Source organism: Macrosteles quadrilineatus, unplaced genomic scaffold (genome assembly GCF_028750875.1).
Source record: "Macrosteles quadrilineatus isolate MER2022 unplaced genomic scaffold, UCM_ALF_1.0 Scaffold_1__1_contigs__length_201487025, whole genome shotgun sequence".
NCBI lineage: Eukaryota > Metazoa > Arthropoda > Insecta > Hemiptera > Cicadellidae > Macrosteles > Macrosteles quadrilineatus.
In genome coordinates, this window is record NW_026542594.1 from 130,035,429 (window position 1) to 130,062,514 (window position 27,086).

A 27,086-nucleotide genomic window follows, 5' to 3' on the forward strand; every position below is an offset into this window, starting at 1 on the left:
TTTGTAATAAGTTTGAATGTTATATGTTTTAATGTTTCTATTTTTTAACAATATGTTGCACACAAACTATTGTAACTACTTTTATCTTTTTAAAATAATGGTATCATACAAGCTTTGTCGACTTTTAAATGTGTTATTAACTATCTGCAAAGCACCTAAGGAAGTAAATTAATTTAGCCATGAGTAAATCAAACTGTAAACTTATTTTATTTGAACAAGAACTGAATTCGCCGTTTTTCCATTGAGAATAAATCAATACATTTATTTACAAACTCTTCTTTGTTCTTGTTTATGGATTCCCTGTGGACAGACATGAGACAAAGGCCACTGAGTCTGTTATGCCCAATCTGGTTCCGAATCCAAGTTTTAACTCTTCTCATTGTGCTGAAAAAACGGTCAAACGTTAGCTATCGTTATGTAACTAGCATTGTAATACCCTACACTCGTAGTTAATTGTGAAATAACGACTAACTCAAAACAAAAATATCAACACAAATTTTAAAAAATTCTTTAATTTTAAACTTATTAAATTCCGGCTGGTACATACAATGTTAACAGCCTAAAGTTACCATAACGCAGTCTTCTTTTTTCATTAGTTTAAACTTAATAATTGTGAGCATATTTTAAATAAAGTGTTGCCTACTGGTTATTACAAGAAGTAAAAAACCCATCTTATTAGAAATTATTATATGTACGAACAATGTTAGTGTGGGCTAATTTGTTTATCTATAAATTAACTCAGCTTAAACTGAAAAAGTAATCTTTAACTTAAAAACAAGGTTTGTTTTTCATTCACTCTTTTTCGTTAAGAATAATTGAGATATACAGTAAGGTTAGTATTCATCAAAAGAAATAACAGTTACCTGAAGGATCTTTCAACTGTGCATGTTGTTGGTGGCAAGCATATCGCAATTTGTATTGCTCTGCTAACACTTGGCAAAAATGCTGCGTGGTTGTGGGTGATGAGGTCTGCTAAACAGATGTTGCTTAAAATCTCGTCGGAACCGCTGTCTGCAACGTCTTTTGCCCAAAGGTCGTACCACAAAAGACCTTCGATCTTAAAGTTGTCCAGAACATTGCTGTAAGTGACAAGAATGTCGTTCAGAGAGTTTTCAAATTCTGTCCTCGTCATCGCCTTCATCTTTAAGGGGTGGAGGTTAAACAACTCAAACGAAGTCTGGTTCTTTTTTGAGAATCTTTCACTTAGGGCTCGGATGAGGTAATCTAAATAGGGGATGAACAGTGATTTTCTGTAGTAGTCCTCTACACTTTCTGATGGTACATTAGAGCGGTGGCTTTGTTTAGTATTGGTGCGAGGCCTAGTCAAAGAGATGCCTAAAACTTCTGTAGTCGTGTCAACATTTGCCATTAAATCCTTGAAGACGACTTCATCTTTCTTTCGGTCTTCTTTAAACAAATCTACTAGCCGTTCAATATGTTTTGCCACACGCATCAAGTCAACGTTAACTCCTTGCAACATTTGTGCAACTGTCTCTAATGTTGCCGAATACTTCGCCACAATCTCTAAACTTACAACGAATGTTGACGATGTAACTGCACAGTAGAGCTGAAAGGCCTTTTGTTTTGTGTCTTTGTTTCCCTCTTTTGAAAGGGTTTCAAGACCATTGACTATGTCAATAAACTTATCACGAAACTTTCGGATGGACTTGTACTTTTCCGTCCACCTGGTCTCACACAAATTCTGCAAAGTCCCAACTACGCTTCTTCTTCCAGAATTCTCCCTAAAAAACTTAGTCACCTCTTTTATGGTTCCTACAGTGTTTCTTATTTGAGGTATATCACTTACATCGTTGATAGCCAAGTTTAGCCTATGGCTGGCACAATGATAAAAGTTAGCCATTGGGAACTTGGTACTTATTCGTTTATGGACACCGCTAATTTCTCCAGCCATTGTGCTACATCCATCGTAGCCTTGTCCTACAGCCAATTCTAGGTTTAATTTCCAACCTGTCAACGTGTCAGTTATAGCATTTGCTATCGTTTCGGCATCAACCCCGTTTTGAAGCGGAGTAAAACCAAGGAACTCTTCTTTGACGATTTTTTCTTCTCTGTTATAGTACCTGACACCTAGGGATAGTTGTTCTGTTCCTCCTATGTCCATGGTTTCATCTGCCAAAATTGAGAAGAACTCGTTATCTTTTATTTTTCTAACCAGATCACTTCTTAATGTTGTGGCACATGTATCAATAAGTTCATTTTGAATACCATGAGAAATGTATTTGGCATTTTTTGGTGCAGTTTTGAGGTGTTCTTGTAAAACTTTATCGCCGGATTCCTCCCTGAAGTGGAGAAGATCATTGAACACGGCACCTTCATCAGTTTTTCCTCTGAGTGGCAAGTCATGAGTAGCACAGAAAATCACTGTTGAAAGAATGGACTTTAGTTTGGTTCTATTTTGTTCAATAGCAGTTTGAACTTGGTCGTTCACTTGAGCCTCGACACTAAGCTGCTTGTTATTCATCACCGACATAAAGTTGCTTGCTTTTTCTGAAGACTCGCGATGCCACTCAGAAGCCATGTGAGATTTGGCACATTCATGAAACTTTTTGTAATTAGTGAATGGACGGGTAATAAAAGCTCCTTGTAAACCTCTTGAGACACGAGGTCTAAAAATAACACACGTCTTGCAAAACACCCCCTTTTCATTCTTCGAGTAGGCCATCCATTCATAGAGGTTAAACCAGTCATGCAGAAATTGTCTTTTTCCAGGAGTAACGTCAGCCTTATAATTGTAGGTTTTATCCGGTTTCCATGGATTTTGTAGGAGCAGGTATTTTGTCCTGTCATTTAAACTGTCGATTTTGCTTCTGTCAGTGTAGCTACCAATATCTGAGGGATTTTGATAACTTCCTGATACACTAGGACCAGGATCAAGTTGATCAATATTTCCATGACACGAACTCTCTTCATTTGAACTTTTATCAGAAGAAGGATCAGTTCTGAATAAGTTTGGTGTTGGTCGAGGTTGAGGAGAATCTATGCTTCTTTCTATATCTTGCTTGTCTAGTGAAAGTGATTCACTTGGCTGATTTGAAGAGTTTTCATCTTCATCAACTTTGAGCCGTTTGTTTTTAAAAAAGTTTCTTATGTCCATCTTGTCAACCACCTAAAATCAACAGCATTATTGTAGACGAATTGTAAACAAATATATCCGTTATCCGTTTTTTTTTTTTTTTAATGTTAAAACATTTAATTAATAAACTTTAGTTTTATAAACTTAATTAATGTATAAACTTAATTTTATTCAAACAATTTCGTGAACCAGCATGATTGTGCTGCGGGTACAGGGTTAAGATTAAGGACATTGTTCTACATGACGTATTTTTTAAATACAAATAAATTAACAGCGTATTTGTACTATTTAATCGTGTTTTTGTATGGTTGTATATCATGCATTTCAAGCCATAATATACCAATATAATACATGGTGTTATATTTACTGCGTGTTTATATTAGCATAATTCAATTCTTTTAAGACATTGACGCACACAAAAGTGCATTCAAGCGAATAATAAGGAAGTGTGTATACGGTATGTTGGCGTGGCGCACGGGCCTATCAGTTACAGTTGTCGCAGCTAGTCTGGGCCCGCGGACCCTTGTGTACTAACCGTTCCCCACGCCAAAGCCACGAAGACAGCAGTGAGGCGCTGAACAACCCCAGACAGCCGTGTGGGCCAGATGTTTTTGGAAATAAGCAATAAACACTCCCCTCTACACCCCGCCGCACCCTAGCGTGGCCGCGCGCCCAGACTAGCTGCGACAACTGTACTCGGGTTTGAGTAAGAATAAGAAGGAAGGGGTTGAGCGTGGGGGATGGCGGGGTGACACTTCTCTGTCTCTCTCTATCAAGGTCACCTGACCATGCTTGCTAAAAGCGTTTACCGTAACACTCATACTCCGCTCGTTTTGTTTTACAATGTAGGTTATGTGCATTTTAAAGTCCAGAATGGTAAACTAAAACATTTCAAGCAGAAGTGTGTTTTGAAATGTTTATATTTTATCATTTCAATCATTGTTAACTAGTTGTCAAACTGAGTATTAAAATAAAAATAAAACTACCATACACCTCGTAACATGGTATATAAATAGTACCAGTTAAACGAAATTGAATAGTGATGGTATGACTGCATTAGGATGCAATACAATTCTCAATACGTCTCTCACTTATTGACATTGTGTTTACTCATTTATATTTTAAGCGAATTTCCAATATGAATATAAGGAATAATTGCTTTGTTATTTGAAGTGGTTCAACACCTTGAACCGAACCACGGCCGATTACATTTTTTATGTCCTTAGAAAACCAATTCAGTTCATATGTAGATAAAAAAGTCTAAAGTGTATGGTGTGATATTTATTTTCCATTTGTAATTTAATCACATCCAAAATACAGGCATAAAGTTATTAACATTTCAATGAGGAAAAGATTTAAAATCACTTACCTCTATTTGATCAAATCACTGAGTTTCTCCCACTGTTTTATCTACAAGTCCGCGAAATTGATTACATAATAACAATAACCATAAGCCAACACAACTTGTGAACACAACACAAACTTTCAACACTCCGTTACCTCCAAAAATCTTAACACTGTGTAACGCAGAAAGCTGTCTCGTCAAGTGACACGCACGAATTCTGAGACAATAGGTGAATAGTTTACGACCTAGGAATCACGTGTTACAGGTGTTGGGGAGGAAAGGGGGAGGGAAGGGGGTTGAAAGGGGGAGGGAAGGGGGAGGAAATCGCTTGTAGTGTGGGAGTAGGGGTGAGCGGGATAGGATCAGTTCAGTGTTGCCAAACATTTTAGCCAATAACACAAATGCTGTATTCGCCTACATTTGCAACAGTGTTGGATTTGCCAATATAAAAAAAATCTTCCATGATCCAGGGGGGGGCCAAGGCCCCCCCCTGCCCCTCTCTGCCGGCGCCCTTGCAGTACCGTTCACTGTAATGTTGGGTAAAATGTTTTGGTCAAGTCTGTTGAGTTGTCGTGCGTGGTCAGTGATAATTGGTTTGGTTTTGTCTGGGTTTAGTTTAAGTCCATTCTTTGCTGCCCACTGCACAATTTCGCTGATGTCTTCATCGATGTAATTTTTCCATTCGCCACACTGACTTTAAAATGAGCGTAGATATGTAAGTCAACAGCGTAAGAATGAAACTTGGCGTGTTGTGTCAGAATGAATTGATGTAGTTTATGTAGATAGTAAAAAGTAAAGGGCCAAGTATTGATCCTCGAGGAACACCACAAGGTACGTGCCTCTAGTCAGACAAAGTTTTGACATGACACACATGTTTTCGGCCATGAAGATATGATCTCATCCAGGATAATGAACTATTAGAAAAACCTATTATTTTGAGTTTTGTAAGAAGAATTTCATGATTCACTGTATCGAAAGCATTACTAAAATCAAATAATGTCAGTATTGTACATTGACTACGATCCATAGCAAGGCATATGCCATCAGTTATCTTCAACAGAGCAGTTTCAGTGCTGTAAGATTGATGGAAACCTGATTGAAATTCGTTTAAAATTCTGTTTTCAGAGAGGAAATCAGATATTTGAGAATGGACTACTCTTTTGAGTGCCTTAGAAAGAGCAGGAAGAATACTAATCGGCCTATAATTTTGAGGAAATTTAGGGGATGAGATCTTATTCAAAGGACGGACTAAAGCAGACTTCCATTTTCTGCGAAAATACCTGTTCTTAGAGAAGAATTAAAAATTAAAGTTACCGTAGGGAGGAGAGCATACAAAACCAGTTTAATTAGAGAAATTGGGATATTTTCAGAACCAGTGGCATCAGACGTAATTCGTCTAATAGCTTTCAAACCTCAGATTGCAAAATGGGCCAAAAATAAAATTCGCTAAAAAACATTGTTTGGATTGCATTGTAGATGTAAGTCATTTAAATGGTTCTGGATAGTTGTACAATATGAATTGGTAGATCCTGGTAAAAAATAATCATTCAAAGAATTTAACGTGACACGATGTTAGACTTTTCTTGTTTCCCAAGACCAAACTTCATTAAATTACGCCATAGCACGGAAGAAGCCTGGTTTTCTATCTGAAAACAGCCTATGGAAGTAATGAAGGTGAGAGTTGCGTAATTGTTGCTCAACTTGGATTCTAAGCTGATGGTATTGGGCTATTAGCCCCACGTCTCTAGTTCTCCTGGCTCTGCGAAAGACTGAGTCCCGCTGAGCCATTAACCTGAGGATCTCATTTGTGATCCATGGTACGGGATGCTTCTTATTAACCCTTCGGGTAAGGTATTTACTCAGGAGAGGTACAGATGAGCCTACGATGACAGCTGTGGGCTTCTTATTAGCTGAGGGAACACCATTACCGTAACAATGCGGATTGAAACCATCGGCTCCGGTGGTCTAGTGGTTAGCGTGCCGGGCTGACATACTGAAAGTCCCGGGTTTGAAATCCGCTGATTTCACTAACTTTTTGTCTAAGATTTTTTCATTATCAGCAAGTTTGGTTGGTTTGGTTCGGTTATGACAGTTTAATTTTATTATTAAGTCGTTATAAAATTTTAATTGAGCAATTTCTAGTTTTATTTAATGAACAGAATTATTTTTTCTATTAGTAAACTTTTTTCTATTATTTCACTATCAGCAAGTTTGGTTAGTTCGGTTAGGTTATGATAGATTAATTTTATAATAAAAAAAATATAAAATTAAATTTGAGGCATTTACAATTTTATTTTATGAACAGAACTATTTTTGCGATTAGTAAACCTTCATTGCCAAAATGCTCTCTACTACAGCGCTGTTCACGGAGGAATTTTAAACTAATGCCTCTATCCCTATCGTACCTCCCCTAAGTCAGACCCTTCGGGTAATGATTGGAGCGTGCTATCATATAATTGCAAAATCATTTCATTTAGGGAGTTTACCATGCCATAAACAGACTACAGAGTATGTATGGAGTGCCAAGGTTTCAAATAAACATCAGTTAAAAATAGCTTCTTTTAAATTTCGAAAGTTATTTCGAAACCATATTTCGCTAAATGTGGTTGTTTTAGCGAATTTCCCTATAGGGAAGTAGTTATTACCGTAGGTCTCATGGTAAGACCTAAGCCCGGGACCGATTTACTTTTTCATTTTGATGTCCCCAAAGGCCAAAAACACCATTCGTTCAAATTTTTATATATCTATATATAGATATATATATATATATATATGTGTGTGTGTCCATCCGCACGATAACTTGAGTAATTTTTGTCCGATTTTGATGAAATTTGGTTTGAAGGTGTAAGGCGGGATAAACTTGAATGAGTTCGCGAACCAGCATGATCGGACTATGGGAACGGGGCATTATGGGGGGTTTTATGGGGTAAAAATAGGGTTTTCCCATTTTTGACCCTAAAAACACAAAATTTCACAATTTCTTTTTAAACCATTTTGTAGAGCTTAAAAAAACAAATAATTTAGTATATTGAAGCATTATTATGCGCCTAATTGTTACGGAGAAAATTAAAAAAAATTGTAATTATAAAATTCCCATCGGGATCAGATTCCAGATCCTGAAACGTTGTGTATTGTTTTTTACATTCGTGATGGAAAATGTCCGCAATAAACCTTTGAACAACAAAATTCCCATGTTATTCTTATGGAGAATAAGTCAACTGTTGTAGTTTGCTTGTTTATGAACATATTTTGATCAAATTTGGAAAATACATTAATTTCTTACTAAACCATACAGTACCTTTTAATATTTGACATAAAAAAAACTTTTTTACCCTCCCTGTTGCAGCAAACCTAAGTACTCATTAAACTAATTCTGTTTAAATAGGGAATCAATGTGATATTTTTAAGGAGACATTTTTTATTTTAAATCCAATCAGGCAAATGGAAATTCGCTAAGTCTGCAGGTTTGCTGCGGCGGGGGTATTTTGTTTCGGTTTTCGTGCAAAAGGGCGCAATAGATTAAATTAAACTCTGATGACAGGGAGCTAAAGGGGGGGGGTACTAACAACGGACGCGGTTCCTACAAGAAAAGTATTCATTGGCCGGATACAGCACACCCTTCGTCACGAGCACCTGTACCTTTCTTTGGACAAGGAACACATGAAGGGGGTTGGGATTGCAAATTCCCTTTGTCATAGAAACACAGTTACCTTATTAGTCAATTTGTATTTTTGTTTGCCTTACGGAGACAGTGGTTTGACGTCGCAAATTAAAACAAAAGACTTCAATAATCTAGGATACATACCTTCAGTCCAAGCAATTCCTGTTTTAGACCAATGAATATGTGGGCTATACATTTCGGGATTACACAATCCCATCAGGTCTTCAAAAACACGAAACATCATCCTCACAGAATCATCACTACATACATAAAATATTTAAACAATAATTTGTACTACATAAAAAGACTTAAAGAATTTAAGGTTATGAAGCTGGCTGGTCATAGGGACTAGTTAGTCTAAAAAGGAATGCACTAAACCAGGAATTGCTTGGACTCTTGGAGGTATGTAACCTTATTTATAATTCAACAATTCTGGAGACAGAAAAATTGATACAATTACAATCCAGTTTCAGAAAGTCACCAGATAATCAAGATGCAGTATATTTTGAAAAATAATCGAGTTGCAAAACAATGTTAACCAATGCAAAAGGTGCAACATATTACAAACCTAAAAACATGACCACACGCCCAAAATTATACCTGACCACGAAGAAGAAACTCTATGAATTAACTCTTACCAGAATCTGTGTTTAAACTGTGATGAATCCGCAAATAGGCATTTTAATTTAAATTACTAATTATTGTCCAGATATAATATTAATACTCTATACAATTGAGTTTTACATAGACACTGATCATTCAACACGTTGTAAGTAGCAACAATAATTTAACACGTACACAGCTTAAAGCTAATTTTAAATATTACAATCAACATTTAGGAGATAGCTTTAGCACAGAAAACTTCCGTTAACAATACTTTAGCCATTCATAGAGAGGTAAACTTGAAACATAAAATACAGATAAATGAAACAATTTCCTAAATACACAAAACCATACTGTCTATATACGAGTAGAATGTAAGCATATCGTGAACAACATTTCTCCCACAATTGTTTTCTCCCAAACTCACCAGCTTACACTCCCCACAAAGGATACAACATGGCCATCCAAGTAGAAAACTGTACAATGTACAAAGTACAAGCCGCATCATTATTCTCATCTAAAATTATGGTTCATGTATATTGAAAAATTAGTACAAGTAAAGGGGTTTACTTACTAGGGGGTTTAGATTACTAGGGCTTTGTAATCCTCAAAGCTCCAATATATAATTAAAAGTGATACAGTTACGATTTAACAAAACACTTTAAATAAATTGAGTACTCTTTTATTGATATCTATCACATTTTATCTACTATTTATGTTTTATGCATGTTCATACAACCAACAATTTTTAATTGTTTTATGATGAATCGTTTCAATACGGTTTTCTAACTTTGTGAACCAGGTTTTAAAGCAAAAAAAAAAATTAAAACAACAATTTCGATTTAATAAACAATTTGTCCGAACTAATTAGTGGATTACATTACTTTATTTATATAAAAAATGTCTTGATAACGATAACTAAACCTCGGGTTGGTTCTCAGCGCGCAGAGAAAAGATCATCACGGTTTTGCATTTCAACTTTGCCACGTGTAAAGAAATACGAATTTGGCATTTTGAAACTTTGACACAGTCTGACAAGTGTTTGAAGCAAACCAAGCTCAGTACGAGGACTGATGTTGTCCATGTTGGATTGTGTATAGACAGCTCAATATTACAGCTTGATTATAGCAACTCTATATAGACGAGTCAGCATTATCTGCAGAATGTAATATCATGTAGATATCTATAATTAACTGCAAACGGACCTGGATGTAATATAATGTATTAAGTAAAGAGTTTTTTCCATAGCAGATAAATACCGTATAAATATTACAAGTATTACACAAATTACATATAATCATTGCTTAAACATCCAAAGTCAATAATATTATTCATTGTGCGTTTGTCCAATGTAATAATATGTTTGGGATAGTAAAAGTGCTGACTCATGAATAATATGAAATGTTATACGACAAAAATTAATGTATACTGGACAAAGATATGTCATTATTGCTAATCAAAATATCACGAACCTTGAAATTTATTAAATAAACATATTCTCGTTATCAGTAAGAATCAAACCATTACTTAGAATTCCGTACATTTGGGAAGAAATAGTTTTTTTTGTAATTGACCTAGCATTGAAAATAATTTTCCTTTAACATTATTATCATTAACATGATTAAAAACATCATTAGCATTGAAAATAATTGACGAGCCGTAGTATGGCCGTAGTGCACTAGTGCAGCATTGGTATTGATTAGTAAGCGATTTTCGTGTACCTGCAAGTGTATTGTTGGTTACTGTTGGTCGTGTAACTGCATTGAAAATGGCATTTCATTTAGCGCCCAAACATTAATCTGTGTAAAAAAAAACACCTAGTGAAACTCATGAGTTTTCAAGTTTTGACAGGGGTATCAACAAGGGTACTAGTATGACGCATACTAGGTCGAATGAATGAATGAATGAATGAATGAATGAATGAATGAATTATGAATTTATTCCACCACATATATAAAAATTACACAACCAAATGTACAAAAGAAAAAAGTTCTTTATGCAAAACTAAACTAACTAACTATAACTAATTAACTATATACATGCGTAAAAGGTTGTTCCTATCTAATTAGTTCTGGAATTAGCAGACATAGGCTGTGCCTGTGCGTCTGCTAAGTTGCTATAAAGATTATGAAGTTAAAGTGGCGCAATTTAGTTTTATTATTTTGTATGAGTGAAAAATAAAATTAAATGAAAAGTAAAATTAAATGAAAAATTAAATGAATTTCAGCAGTTAAGTAATTTCATTTTTAATTTAATTTTTTTTTTTTTTGTTTTAATTAAGGTCATTGCAATTTCTTTTTTTTTTTTGGGGGGGGGGTCTCTGAGTGGATAACAAAACATCTCCAAGGAAGGAAACATTTCCTGTGGACAAAAACAAAGAAAATGTGATGTTTGAGGTTTATTTATCCAAAAGGCGTAATTCACTATGAGTTTATCCCACAGGGGCAAACCGTACACAAGCAGCCAATTTAAGTCGAAATTCTCAGGCGCTTAAGAGATGCCATCAGAAGGCCCTGAAAATTGAGCGGAAGACAATTGAATTTTCATTCATGACAACGCCCCCGCACATCGACATGGCATCCATTACCTATAGAAGCACAGCGTCACCACGCTAGAACATCCCCCCTACGTGCCCCTACTCACCCGACCTCGCGCCTGCCGATTCCTTCCTGTTCCAGCGTTTGAAAATTGCATTAAAAGGAGAACGATTTGCAGATGCTGAGTGTATCAAACAAAATGCGACGAAGTCATTGAAATCACTTAAAAAAGTGAGTTCCAAAATTGTTTTTAAGACCAATACTTGACTAAGACGTTTGGGAAAAGTGTGTGGTGGTTGCAGTTGCAGAGGATTTTGAAGGAGATTATTTTGACGGAAAATAGGTTTGTATGTTTTTTATCTTTATTCAACACATTTATAAGAAATCATTCCGGGAACTTTTTTACTGTTATTTGTATACGGTATGCAAGTATGTTCTAAGCTTTTTAAACAAAAAAAGTTCCTTAAGATTAGTTTTAAATAGGCCGGTAGTTTATTGCTTACAACAAACGGTCTCATTACAGGTTCCAACAGTTGTAACAAGTGTTTCAACAAGATGGTCGCACTGTTAGACCTCGCTGGCAGCACTTGTATTGTTGTTGATGGCGTGGTGGTGAAGCTGTAGGTAGATACTTTACAAGCCTTTATTGTAGTAGGCATGGACAGCCGGAGGAATCTGTTCTGCTGCTTTCTCCTAGAATAAAAACTTGATTGGCCTTGGTTTTGTGTGCAAATGCCATTGCTGTACAATAAATATTGGGCTACATTAAAAAACGGAAAGATCGGATAACATTTTTAACATTAAATAAACTAGTGTGTTTAAACAGTATAATATAAGCAAGTTGTGTTTAAAATTCTTACTATTAAAAATCACATAATAAAATATACGAGGTGTTAGCCCGTCCTACATACGGGAATCGAGTAGTCAGTTAAAACTCTGTATATAATTCAGAACAGCTAGTTAACACCTATAAAGACAAATTTTCTTGCAGTTTTAATGTGAAAAATCATCTTGTAAACAAATGTAGCGTGTCAAATATGTTTTCATCCCATCATAGGCCTATACGATATGCATTTTAAATCCGATAATTTTACAATAAAACAGCAATTGTGTCGATGTGAAAAGAATCGATGTTAGATTTGATGTCGATTCGCACACTGATTATAAGTACAGTAGAGAGAGTAATAGCATTGACTATTGGTTGTATTGATAGTCAAAGGTAATAGTCAATTGAGAAGTGTATAGGCCCAGTCAACTATACTACCATACTACCTTCCATCGCTAACTATCACATGCCTCTTCCATAATAAATATTATCACCACAATACAATTATTACTCATACTATACACAATTTCCAGTAAGTCTGAATAAAAACTACCTAAAACGATAATATCCAATAGAATTCACAGTACACATAATAACTTTGGTATCCTGACATCATTAAACGAATCTTCATCTATGTAGGCCTATCAATTTCACTGCATCAATCGCTTAATAAATAAGTAAACAAAGAAAGTGAATGACAATGATCTCGCAACCTATCAAAATATAGGGGCTTTTCGCAAATGTGACAATGCGTTGAGTTTTGGAAAGATGCCTCTTGCTCTGGAGTCATTACAAGGGGAATATATATTGCCATTTCACTTTTAATAAATATAAGTCAAATAACTTTTCGAAAAACTCGTCCATAACGTTTACACCACTGTATAACTCTTCAGAAATAATTGTAGAATCTTTTACTACAACAAATGCAAATCCAGATGGAGTATGGTTGTTAGAGTTTATAAAACATTCAAAATCTGTATAAATTACAAATGGAGCTTTTAGTTGATATTTATAATTTTTAAATTGTTATCTATCTTGTTTAGACATTTCCACTCGTTGGGCATCAAAGTTTTTAAAATATGTTATATGACGTTCTAATTTATCATTAGTATAAAAATGTTGCAAACACAACTTGCAAAAATGTTTCTTATTGTTTTGTCTTGTAGACCGCAACATTAACCTATCAAAATCACGAATTAAACAGTAATGCGATTTACGACCTTCTTGTAATAATAATAGATCTATATGAATATTACTATTTAGTTTGGTTGTTCTTAATGGATATATACATTTATCATCTTCAACACCAAATACATTAACACTTATATTATTTTGTCCTTCAATTTTATCTATATCAGATATTTTCACGGAATACACTTTATGTTAGTCATATTCATTTGACTTTCATAGGGTGCATAATTATTAGAGACCCTATTAGCACTTTCATTTTTAGCATTCCTTGGATACAAAGCTGCTAAAATTGACCAAAAGGAATCATTTTACTGTCTGAATTGTTTACATTTAGAACTGCATGTTTCAATTTAATACTATCTAGTGTGGGAATGTAAGACTTTGGAGTTAGGGGCTTATACTTGTAAACATGCAACTGCCAATATTAGTATGGACATATATCCACCCACTGCCTTGGGCTTGATATTTGTGCATCGAAGCGTCAATCTTTAAAGGTGCATTTTCAATTTGAGGCTTTAAATCTCTCTTCTCAATAGTTAAGGTAGTAAGGCTTCTAAAATCCGCTATTAATTCTGTTTCATTAACTAATTTTCCATTTTGATCCATTGAATATTTTATAAATTTAATTCTCCTTACTAAAGTCCATTTTATCGGCAGAGAACAAGACTTAAGAGTATTTTCAAAGTCAGTTCTAATCGATTCACCAACAAATTTTATCATTGTGTATGGACATTTGTTGCAAGAATTGACATGTCTTCTAAAATGTCCAACAACATTTGTTTTACAAAAATTACAACTCTTGTGTCTTTGTAATATATGAGATTTTAGATCAATGTGGCTATCACATATAAAATCACAAACTTTGCACAGTTTCACCTTTCATTTGATGTATTACCTTGTAGTGACGAATCATATTGCTCTTGTTGGAGAGCGACATGGAGCAGTGTTGACATGACGGCTTCATGTTTAAGAATGAGGTCTCGGGCTGATGCCACCTCTATATATAGACTTTTTGAAAAATTAAAAAATTACGAAATTTTAAACTTTTTTAGCTAGAAATTCAAATGGCCAATATTGTGGAGCTGCCCACAATGATTGTAATTTAAACTATAAAGTAACAAAGAAAATACCAGTAATTTTCCATAACTTAAAAAATTATGATGGACATTTAATAATGCAACACTTGGAAAAGTTTGCAAAGTTTAATCGTAGATTAAATTGTATAGCCAAGGATATGGAAAAGTACATTTCATTCTCTGTCGATGATTTAATATTTTTAGATTCCTATAACTTTCTGTCCCTTCCATTATACAAATTAGCTTCCAATTTAAATATATTTAGATTCATAGACAATCCACTACTAAAACGCAAAGGTGTATTTCCCTATGAATATATGACAGGAACAGATAAGTTTGCAGAGTCTCTCCCTCCAATTGAAGCATTTTACAGTACTCTAACTAAAGAATATATCCCTCGACATGAATATGAACATGCAAAACATATCTGGACACATTTTAATATAAATAATTTACAAAAATATCATGATTTATATCTTAAAACAGATGTATTGCTACTGGCTGACGTCTTTGAGACATTTAGAGACCTGTGTTTAAAAGATTACAAACTTGACCCCGTACATATGTATTCACTTCCCGGACTTACATGGGAGGCTTGTCTTAGAATGACTGGTATAAAATTACAATTATTTCAAGATATTGACATGCATTTGTTCATAGAAAGTGCAATTAGAGGAGGAGTCAGTATGATTTCCACACGTTATGCTAAAGCCAATAATAAATATATGGGCGAACACTATGACCCCAATCAAGAGAGTGTGTATTTAATATATTTAGACTGTAACTCACTATACTCCACAGCAATGTGCGAGCCACTGCCTGTGGATGAATTCCGTTCGACTAGGAGATAGACTACAAATATAATCAAAATGATGAGTTTGGATACATTTTTGAAGTTGATTTAAAATATGATAAAAGTTTACATGATTTACATAATGACTATCCATTTGCACCACAGAAAATGAATGGCAAATTAATATCAAATTTAAATGAAAAAACTAAATATATTTTACATTATAAAGCATTACAAAAATATGAGGAATTAGGTTTGGTTGTTACAAAATACCACAGAATTTTTAAATTTAGACAGTCTAAATGGCTTGCGCCTCATATTAATTTTAATGTTGAGAAACGAAAATGTGCTAAAAATGATTTCGAAAAATACTTTTATAAATTGTTAAATAATAGTCTCTTTGGTCGAACAATTATGAACCAACGCAAGTTTCGTGATATACATCTCAAGGATGAGTCACTATCAAAAAAATATGTCACTAATCCAAGTTTTGACTGTAGCAAAAAGTTCGATAGCAATTTACATGCTATACATTTAAATAAATTATTTGTAAAGTTTAATAAACCAATATATTCAGGCATGATCATTTTGGATATCAGTAAAGTAATAATGTACTAGTGTACCTTTTGCTCGAATTCGAGCAATTGCGAAGTATTACAGCCGTTATTTTAAAACGAATAATAGTAATAATTTCCGATGACTTTAAAAGAGTCGACTCAAAGATTATGGAAATACTTACGATATGCATAACAGTTCGATATAATAAACATTTCTTGTAAATATCTTTCATTTTTCAAAAGCTGATCTTGTTTTTTTAGCGTTTTCTACTAATGTTTCCCACTCATAGCTGCATTAGGTTGTCCATAATAACGATATAAACACTAAAAAAACACACATGATTTCTATTTTTTCTACTTGGTGGTGTTCTATGACTTTCCTATGTTTCCATAGTTTGCAAATCGGCTCTTTCAATGATTTATCAAGAAATGCAGCACAGTGTCCAATCCTCCTATCAGTCCTAAATTGAATGTGAAATCTTCAGGCGGCTTTTGGAGAGCACACTTAAACCCAGCACGGAATGGTGCTTGCTGTATTCGGCTATCAACGACAATAGTATTATTTGTATTTCGTTCTCGTCTACCAGTTTAAGTTCGTCGGCCTCCTCCTATTGGCCGTCCTGGTCGACTTCTTATAGTCTCCATTATGTCGAACGTTTTTTTGGTTATGTTTTGATTTTGTGCAATTAAAAACTGGTTAAAACAGTGAAACATCAATCTTATGTCTCCAATTTTAGTATAACCAGCTGTTTCAAATAATAGTGTCAATTTCAAAGTATTCATCTGTTCTAATGTAAACAAACATATTCTCCCTAAGAATAACATGTGGACTTTGAATGCCACTGGGGATGAGCCCTGTTGGAATTCCAAAGTTCTTTTGTTTGATGGCAAAAATACATACTAAGACCTTTCTAACGACACCTTGAACATGGTGATCGGTAGCACCACCGCTCCAAAACAATTATGACAAAAATATGCCTAGCGTATTAAATATATAGATGATTTCTACTATAATTATATGTAAAAATTTAAGAATAAAAGATTTCTTATGACAGATACAGATTCTTCAATATATTCTATAGTTACAGAGGTTTTTTACAAGGAAATAGAATGTGACTTGCACTATTTTGATACCTCTGGATATAGTAAAGACCATTTCTTATACTCTGATAAAAATAAAAAAAGTTACTGGCAAATTTAAAGACGAATTAGATGGTCATATTATGTATGAATATTGTGGTTTAACACCAAAGTTATATTCTTACATTTCTCTAAAATGGTTATATGAAGAAGACAAGCAAGCTTTAGAGGTGAAGAAAGCTAAAGGAGCCGATGGTACCACAGTTAAATATCTCCTTAGACATCAACATTATTTGAACCGTCTTGCAACTGGACAAGATTACTACAAGAATGTGACAAGAATTAAATCTGCAAACCATCACCTTCAAACCTTGGCCATGAATAAGAAAGTACTATCCTTTGACGATGGCAAGAGGTTAATTCTAGAAGATGGCATCAATACTCTTGCTCTTGGTCATTATAAAATTGATCAAACATAGCTAGGACTGCCAGGATCAATAACTTGTATGTGTAGATAGTATATAAATAGTGCTAAATAAAATGCAAATGTTGAAATACTTCAGTCTTTTATTTATTTACCCTGATAGAATTGGTCAAACATAAATCTATATAAGCCATTATTCTTTGTCCTTTCTTTGTCTATTACAAAAAAGCCATATTTAGTCTTATCCCAACATTGGTGACAGAGATTTTTAAATTGGTCAAATGAAAAGTCATTACTAACATGATTGTGATATACATGTTTAAATTTAAATCATCTTGTTTGAATAATATTAGGAAATTTGCATTATCACGTAAATGTTTGTGTACTTTGCTGTAAGATTGACACAAGTAAAAACAGTTTATATTTTTATGTCGACCCATTGAGAAAAATTGTGTAATATTTAGACTATTTATGTCATCAAATACAAATACTGACTGTGATTCGACATCATTCGGTGTGATTTCACAGTCCGTAAACGTGTGTAATTTCACTTCCTCGCACAAACTAAATATTTCAATTATTTTTTTATATTTTTCTTTTCCTAAAGATTTAGATATTAAATATAAGTTTGTAAATTTTAATCCTTCCTTTCTTACAATTAAATTATAAATTACAACCGTCTTTCTACTTCCGCTTGGACCACAAATAACACATCAAATATTGGTAGGAAATAGACCCAACTTCTTTAGTATATTTTCCTTAATATGTACTATTTTAAATTTGTGTTTTTGTTGAATAAAAGACATTTTTTATATAATAAAAATGGTAAAAAATGATAAGAAAACATGTAAAAAGGGCAAAGGTTTATTCTTAAAGCCTTACAGGGGTCGAGGGTTATTGAATATGTACTCTTATAAATAACCTTCCATTCCCACTTCACGTATTATCGTATCGGGACTGTGGACCTGGAACGAATATACGTGAAAATCTAGCCAAAAATGTACATCCAAAAATAACCTAGACTCTTATTGTAAAGAGCATGACATATTCTACATGAATAATCCTGATACTGCTGCTCGGAACAAAGCAGACATGAGATTGGCAGACTTAGCTTGGACTAGAGTTACGGCCAAGAATGCAAATCTCGCTGAAAAAGCAGCAGCTTATGCCGTTTTTGATGAAGGCAAAAGCAAAAATGGGAATGGGATTAAAATTTAATAAAAAAGATGGACAACTACCAGTTGTTAGAGGCCACAAAAGACGTGAGTAGTAGTACTTTTGGGGATTTTGGGACAGAGGAGGTATCGTTGAAAACTTTGAAATTCTGTGTGTTTTCCTTCACTTTCTGTTGAATTTGGTGGAAAAAGTGATGGTTTTTGAGTGAATTTTGATGAAAATGGTGGTAAAATCAGTAAAAAAGCTGAAGGTCTGTGAGAGAGGAGGGTCAATGACCTCCCCCTTGTCTGGTCATGTGACAGCTGTATTTTCCTCGAAAGGGGTGTGTTGTCCAGTGTTGTGTGGTCAGACAAGAAGGCGAGCATACCATTATTTATTATTTAATACCATTATTTGTGGTATTACCCCGCAAGAAGGCGATGGGTGTAGACTCGTATTGGGTGTTTTGGGTAGACAGCGGTGTGTTCACAGAGGATCTGTGACCACGTGGGAGGTAGGTCAGTAGAATATATAGGTCTGTCCTACTGGGGGATCCAATATGGGCTCTTATGGGAATAGCTCCCCACAAAATCCGGAGGTGTTCTCCAACCCCACACATGGAGTATGTATTTTTGTCTTGTGCTATTGGTAGTTTTTGACCCACAACATCGCCGTGGCTCGTTGCATACAGCTTATATGTGCATTAAGGTTGGAATTATTCTCAAATACTGTACATTCCTTTTGAGTATTACGTGTCTTGATGGTTTTTGAGTGAATTTTGATGAAAATGGTGGTAAAATCAGAAAAAAACCGGAAAGTCTGTGAGAGAGGAGGGGTCAATGATTTTTTTCTTGTCTGGTCATGTGACAGCTGTCCATGACGTCACATGTAAACAGTGGATCTGTGACCACGTGGAGTGAGGTAGGTCGGCGACTCAGCACGTGGTGTGGTTCCGACCACGCCAATGCATCCTCCGGAGGCGAAGAATATTTGTTTGTGTTTTTCAGTTTAAATATTTTGTGCACGTGGTTCCGACCACGCCAATGCATCCTTCGGAGGCAATTTTTTTGTGTTTTTCAGTTTTAATCTTTTGTGCACTTTATTTCTGTTCTATTAGTTTATTGTTGTAAACTCGATCTGACCATGGCTTTTGGGTATCAAAGCAAGTTTTTCGTTGACACCGTTGTTGTAGTTTCTAATCATGACGTCTGTCAAAACATTGTTGTACCTGCATAGGAGATACAATTTTCTTAGATTGCCACAAGGGTCTTATTCGATAGTAGCAGTTACCGTATCTCGTCACGACTCGCTGCAACTCCACTATTCTGTAGGGATGCTCATGTCGCAGCTCTTCCATTTTAGTGTATTTGGGTGTTTGGCACGCGTTAAGTAAATCTACCAATTGCGCCATGTCTCTTACTTATATAAATGCGCAGTTACATCACCTTGATTATGTTCCTTGATATGTCGTAGGAAAACGCGTTTTCAGAGACGAAGATGACATATGCGGTAGTGCCTGAATCGGCTGATGGTGATGCGATTGCGTTTGTGAAATCGAATTCTATTTGAATGTCACTTATAGAACGGTCTGTATTCATCGGATGAAGATGTGTATCGACAACACACAGTGGGTAGTGTGAAATAAACTCGCTCGGGTCAACGATCATTGAGCTGTCATCGAAATTCACCTTACGATATCTCATGAAGTAATTAAAGTAAGTAAATCACTCTCCAACGTCCCTCAAGGATTGCAGCGTATTGCAGTTCTTGAGGGTAACGTTGACCATTTATTTTAACTGCAAAGTTCTTTATATTTTCGCTGTCAAATTGCGCTGGGTTCTTTTTCTGATCATTCGTGCGGTTAGTTCGAAAGCACATGATTACGAATCTAGGGTTGTATACGTTTCTATAAACGTTTGTATAGTCGAATGTGTACGTAGATCCGAACACACCCTTTTTGTACATTGCCACTGATAATAGTTGTAGATCAACTCGTCTTTTTCACTAAGTTTTGTTAGACCGTCGATTAGTTGGATTTTGCTAGTTGACGTATATTCCACTATGGGAACTCTGAGAACGAAGGAAGTGAATTTTACTTTGCCGTCCTCAGGATCGGTAGCTGCATCACCGGTTCCTTTCCAATATTATAGAGCATCGTTATCTTCAGCTCTTGTGAATACAATCTCGAATCCACCTTTGAACATGGGGCCTTTGTCGCATGTGGTCAAAGAACCCTAACCCAAGATGTGCTAAGGCTCCAATCGCTTCGAAATTTCCACCACCAAGCGAGTATCTTGATGCGAACCCACAGTTTTGCAAAGCGGGTTTCATAGATTGAGGATAGTTTAGAATACGTTTGATAGTGCTTGTAATTCCCGGATGATCGACTACATCGATTGTTGTGTTGTGTTTTTTCAGTTCGATTCTTGTAAAGAGGTATGGTATGAAATTGTCAATCAGGGCTATAGTGGCAGTCGCATCATATTTTTTACCATTGAATTTTTTTACTACCTCGCCGCAGATGTGATATTGAATTGCCGAGTCGTAAAACGTGTCTCCATGATCGAGTTTAAAGATTGTGTAATTTTTTGGTGTGTTGAAATTCAACTCGGATATCGGCATAACAGCTCGGTACTCGCTTTTCACCACTCCGGTGGAGAAACGTTCGTACAGTGCTTCCATTGTCTACAATGACTTAATAACACACAAGAACAAAATAAATATAAGCTAATTATTTTTATTTTTTTTAACTACATGGTATATATATATATAGGCTTACTCATCAAACTCTTCGTCCATGTAAGCTTTGTGATCATCCAAAAACTGTTGCGAAAAAATCTGGAACTTTTTAATGTATTCCCAATTGACTTTGTTTGCGTAGTCGTGTATGAACGACTCGGAAAGTATTTGGTGCTTGCTGACAGCAAACCAAGCATGCTCAAAGTTTGGTGCCATCTCACGAAGGAAGCTCTCACTGAATTTTTCCCTCTTCAGAATAGGACCCCAGTCAACAAGATGGAAGTAAATACGTAGCATATCGATGGAGAAATCATAGTGAACTGACAACAGGTCCCAGTTGAGGTACCTATCACACTTTATAACGAACTTGTCGGTCGGTACACCGTTAGGTGCCTTCGGTTCGCGGGACAAGATTTGCCAAGCGTTGTCCATGCTGCTCACTTATATATACCCATTTTTTCTACAGGGATATGAACACGTGGATGTACCTAAACCCATCCCTAGTTTACGTTTCAATCACATCGCACCCGTGGTCGCGAGGGCTACGCTCCTCTTGTTAAGGTCCCGTCGCTAGACGTCACTCTATCCCACGCTGCTTTCTGTAACGCTTTATCTGCGACCCATCTGTCTTCGGGCTCCCGGTGGTCTCTGTACCATATGTCGTGCTGTTTACATGCATCGTCTAAAGGGTTCACACCCTAGTCACCACGACCTAACCGTTCAGCGAGCTTCGTGCCTGGACCGCAGAAGTTTTACGTATTGAATTTCCAGTTACGCGGGGGCGTGTAGTTCTACAGGTAATTTGTTGATGATGTCGTTCAACAATCCCGAGCCTTCTATCGCACGTTCAGGCAAGGCTGAAAAACATCGTACTACGTATTTTACCCCGTTTGGTTGGTCAATCAGTTCTTGCATACGGTCGGATATGAATTTAACAACAGATAGTTTTTCGTTGTGAAAGATGTTGTTGCCTGCAACCTCCTCTGCGTAAATCAAATTCAGACGGTTGATGAGCTAGTTGAGGTCTTTGATGTAGCGATATTCAACCGGACCGTCATAGTAGCGTTTTAAACCGGATCCCGTCAATACATCCCTGTACATATCTTGTTCAATCGGATCGGTCGGTTTGATAACTTCGTCCCAAATAGGTTTTATCATTTTCCGCCATTTTTGTCCTGAACTAGATTTTGGACGTCGTGTAGTAGGGTCATTTTTCTGGAAGATAGAGTTTGTCATCAAAAGCATATCTTTATAAGTCTGCCAATAGTTTGATGTGTATTCATTAGACTGCACAAACCCTTTCTTCGTTAAAAGTTTCCAAAGTCATTCAGTACCTTTAAATCGTTTGTTGTTTACAATAATGTCATCATAATCAAACCCAATCGGTTCAGAACCGATTTTTAGTTGCTCATCTACCTCATCGAAATAAATGCCGAATTGAGAGTCCTGGTAGATATTTAGCCCCGACCACTCCGAGATTAACGACCTTGGTATCCATCAACTGTTTTATTGATTTATCCGCAACTACTTCCATCTTCATCATCATCGTCTTGAGTGGAACCGATATAACCGACTCGGTCTGGTGTACTAGAGACTGATGGTCTAAAGTGGCGTTTCATTAGCTGGTTGTATTTTAGTTTTTTAAACATATCTTTTGTTTTTTCTCCAGTACCTCATCCTTTTCTTTTTTCTCTTTAATCGCTTTGGTGATAGCCTCGTACTTTTTCTCCCTTACACGTTGTTCCTCTATTTCCCTAACATGTATTTCTCCGAACTGGTTTTGCAGAGTAGTTTGCAGTTGCTCCAGTTGTCTAGCTTTTTCAACTGTCAGAGGTTCATCTCTTGTTTTACCTGTTACTTGTGTTGGGGGTTTTGTAATGTCTTGTATTCTACGTGTATCGGGATGGGATTTTGTAATCTCCTCTAGTTTCTTAGCTCGTTTTTTCCTTTCCTCCTGTTCCGCTGTTCGAAACTTTTGACGAGATTCTTTTCTAGAGTCTCAAGTCGCTTAGCTTCTTTTGCATCCATTGCACTTAGTAACACATAAACACGACGTGAGATTCACATTGTTATTCATTCCAACATGTACAGTACATGTGAAACGTTTATTGATTGTAGAACGCTCTTTACATAAATACAACGTTTATTTAGTGCAGAAACACTTTTCATAAAAATATAATGTTTATTTAGTGTAGAAACGCTCTTTAATTTGAAATATCGTTTTTTAGCATAAACACTATCATTTAGTGTAAATACGCTCTTAAGTATAAAATATCGTTAATGTAACAAAATACACGTATTCGATTCAAAAATGTTTTTATTAGGTATATAGCGTTTCCTTAAACATACATGTATATTTATCTAGATGCGTTTTTTTATTAGTGTCTATTGACATAAAACCGTGAGGTTCCGCCCAACACTTTTTACACATGCCTTCAAACTCTTGGTACATCATATCGGATCCAACGAAGTCGTTGTATATCTTTTGTGTATAGTGTTTGTTCTGTGTGAATATACACAAAAGATTAACGTTATTCCTTATTACTTGCATGTCTAACCGCCCGTAGCTCTGACTCAAATAAATGCAAGATACCTGTTTATTACGCCCTCGTATAAAATATTCTTTTATTTTTGTTTGTTCTTCTAAAAGTCAATCATCAAACACCACCAAAGAGTTGGACTTACATTCGTCTAGAGGTATCAAGTCACTGCAGTTTGAGTAAAAGTATTCAATAGTTGTGCCGAGTGCGTGCTCTCTACTTTTTCATAGTGTTTACGTAGCTGTGTGTATGCTGGCTGATCAATGGATCGGCTGAATACATAAAGGTTTTTGAAATTTACACCCTTTACATTATAGATAAAATTGAGCAATAGGTTTGTTTTTCCACACCCTGATGAACCGACTATAAGACATATTAATGGGTGTGGTAATAGATTATTTATGGATCCTTCTTCGATGCAGTACACATTGGTATCCATTAGGACTTATATAAATCTAAAACTATTACACATTCAACGTTTTCGTTTTGAAGCAAGCGATTGTTTTGATCTCGGAGAGTGATGTCGGTTCGGTTGATCGTTTGTAAACCATTCCTCAGATGAACATACAACTTCTCCGTTGGCACTTCATATATCTTGTAGCCATGTGCTACATTCAGGAAGAACGTGTACAACAGTTCTGCTTCCACATGTTTGTGTCTGTGCTCATCGTGGCTGATGTAACTATGCCCTACGATGTTGCAGTGTACCTCTATGGCGTCCACCGCCCTGAAATTGGGTGTGTTTGGTGCAACCAGAAACGTATTGGCATCATAAAACGATATCTGTTCGGTTAATGGTTTCTCTCCTGGACTTGAGAATCCGAGGAACGAAGCCACCTTTTCGTCGAGATAAAATTTCAATGGACTTGTTATTGCAATACGATCGTTTGCCCTTTTGATTGAATATTGGTTGGTAGGTACGTTAAGTTTCAGTGCAGTAATATATTCGTTGATTTTTTTCATTTAGTTTTTCAATAGTCCAATATCCCCTTGAGACCGCAAAAGGTGTAGGGATCAGATAAATATCGCTGTCCCAAAAATATATGTTACCCGGTTCTAACACATTGTTTATGTAGTTCTCCAACATATAGCTAACTAGAGCTAGTCGGCACTTGCTACCATCACTGAGGCGGATAGGGTGCTCCGGATGGAATGTCATTTGGGATCCTTTGCCCCGGATTTTCACTAGCGGCATCTTTGCCACTTATGTCATTACCATTTTGTGCTCTCTTTAAATTTTTAATGTCATCGTGTATATAACCCAATATCTTTTTAAGGTTTGTCTGGAATGTAGCCGGTTTTTCATTTAACTAGTTTAGTTCTTTCCTTACGATCACGTCATAAAGATCTTTTGATCTGCTGACTTTTCCTATTCTTCGATGTCCGTTTAATTCACCCCCTCAGGGTTCGAAACATCGAATGTTGTTGTTAGTCTATCCACCGTTGATTTGACAGTATCTAGTTGATCTTTGTTTACAACATCATGTTTATCAATTGCATTGGAGACGCTAACCAAACGTTTGCTTTTAAAACCAATGAACTTATCCTTGATGTTCATCGTAGATTATATTTTACCAAGTCTATTGTTTAATGCTACATGGCTCGAATCGTCGTTAGGTGTTCTCATCATTTTCTTCATTTCCAAAAGACCTTATTTGACAAGGTTCATAATTTCAGACTTTGCTTGTAATTCGATTTGTAGACGAATTGAGCTTTAGTAGTTCACCTCGTCCCCGAATCTATTGAACAGGAATCTTCCGCTGCCACCACCAACTCAGCAATGGCATTATAGAAGAGATCGTTTGAACCTAAATAGTCTATTAGTTCTAGTGGTGGGGTTGCGTTTCCAAACGAATCGAAATACAACTTTTTGTTTTTGACTTTAACCTAACAAGTCCAATGTGTTCCAGAAGAATCGATATTACCCAGATTCAAGATTCCACATTTAAACTCCATAGGGGCTTCGGGTAATATCTGTCTAATAAACACTCCCCGAAATCCACGGATACCTAATTGGTTAGCGTAAAGCTCTATTTCTCCCAGTGATTTAGGTTCATTCGACTTTACGGGTATTTTAAAAGAGAGTCCAGCTTGTTGTTGATGCATCGCTTAAGGCCGGCTCCCTTGGGGTCTTTTTCAATTATTGAATCTAGCTCGTTATCGATCAGGTTTTTCAACCACGGCATGAATCGGTTCTTGAGAATCGGTGCCACCTGATGTCGTATTAATGGAGACATGAAACGTTTTCCTTATGGCACCTTTGATTCAACCATTTCCAACATCTCTTTCAAAAGACCACCCTCTTTGTTTTTCAAAAGCTGATCGTAGCTCACAGCCAGACGTAGACCGGTTTTGTTCCGGATAGCTTTTTCAACAGCCTTGTGTTGTGCTTCGTTAAGCAGTATATGATCCGCTCCACGCGAGACGCTATCATTAGTTAAACCAATTATAGCAGTTCTACGCTTCTTAAACGCGATGTGCAGCTTACGCTTCTGACCGTCGGACAAGTGAATCCTGTGTCTGTGCAGTTCACTCATTTTTAAGTGTTTTCCACTTAAGAGCTAATGGAAATCTACTGTATGAAATGCAAAAGGAAAACCACGTCTCAAGACAGTGGGGAGTATGTCAAAACTGTTAACAACAAATGGCGTTTAAATACGACATGCAATATTTGCGGTCAGCGTAAAGGCGCCTTCGTCAAAGTTCCAGAACCCAGTATGGCCGCCAAGGAAGTACATAGACCAGTGATCAAGCACTTTCCTCGACGACGTATTGTTACCCTAGGTATAGACGATCTGTGGGCCGCAGATCTGGTTGTCATGAGAAAGTATGCCAGTGAGAATGATGGCTATAGTTATATGTTAAATATGATTGATACCTTTTCAAAATTCGCCTGGTCAGAGCCATTGATGACCAAACGGGATGCAGAAGTAGCCGAATCGTTTATGCTCATATTGAAGCGAGCAATTGACGTCAACGGTCACACCACTCCCAGACTGTTACACACCGATAAGGGCAAAGAATTTCTTAACCGTGATTTTAAGTCAGTTTTGCAATCGTACAACATAAAAATGTATCATACTGAAAATTAGGAAAAGAGTGCAATCATTTAGAGGTTCAATCGTACGTTGAATGAAAAAATGAAGGTTACATTCGAGACTCGAAATTATTTTCGGTGGTTGGACATAGTTCAAGACTTGTTACATCAGTACAACAATAGTGTCCATCGTACAATTCTATGAAACCTGCAGAGGTTACTAAGGCGGACATACCTAGTTTGCTTGAGAGGTTCTCCAATATTCCTCATACACCTAGAAAAATAAAATTTCAGCTAGGAGACAGAGTAAGGATTGTGGCAAAAAAAGATACGTTTGCCGATAAATACAGTCGCAATTGGACTAGAGAGATATTTACCATATCCAAAGTGCCAGACACCTTTCCAATAATCAATAGAATCAAAGATAA

The 27,086-nt window shown here is 36.1% G+C and overlaps 2 protein-coding genes across 2 annotated transcripts in view; both read right to left on the reverse strand.

Moving 5' to 3' along the window:
* Positions 1 to 926: 926 nt before the first annotated feature.
* Positions 927 to 4,823, reverse strand: LOC129000609 (52 kDa repressor of the inhibitor of the protein kinase-like). The gene is made up of 4 exons (XM_054427573.1): positions 4,703 to 4,823; positions 3,749 to 3,876; positions 1,041 to 3,127; positions 927 to 945 (listed from the first exon to the last, which is right to left on the reverse strand). The coding sequence occupies exons 1-4, from the start codon at positions 4,821 to 4,823 to the stop codon at positions 927 to 929; spliced, it is 2,355 nt and encodes a 784-aa protein (XP_054283548.1).
* A 6,216-nt stretch (positions 4,824 to 11,039) lies between these two features.
* The window catches only part of LOC128982851 (sideroflexin-1-3-like), a 51,445-nt gene continuing 35,398 nt past the window's right edge, over positions 11,040 to 27,086 (reverse strand). The window contains exon 8 of the mRNA XM_054401890.1: positions 11,040 to 11,933. Coding sequence (XP_054257865.1) covers positions 11,874 to 11,933 — 60 coding nt within the window. The 3' untranslated portion in view covers positions 11,040 to 11,873. The remainder of the gene's footprint in view (positions 11,934 to 27,086) is intronic.

Excerpts from the sequence above, each read along its gene's own strand:
- LOC129000609 (XM_054427573.1), bottom strand. The coding sequence starts at position 4,823 with ATGTTTGGCAACACTGAACTGATCCTATCCCGCTCACCCCTACTCCCA. Across the intron at positions 3,877-4,702 it reads CCCTTTCCTCCCCAACACCT|GTGACCTTGATAGAGAGAGA; the intron begins GTAACACGTGAT and ends AAGCATGGTCAG. Across the intron at positions 3,128-3,748 it reads GGGCGCGCGGCCACGCTAGG|GTGGTTGACAAGATGGACAT; the intron begins GTGCGGCGGGGT and ends TGTTGATTTTAG.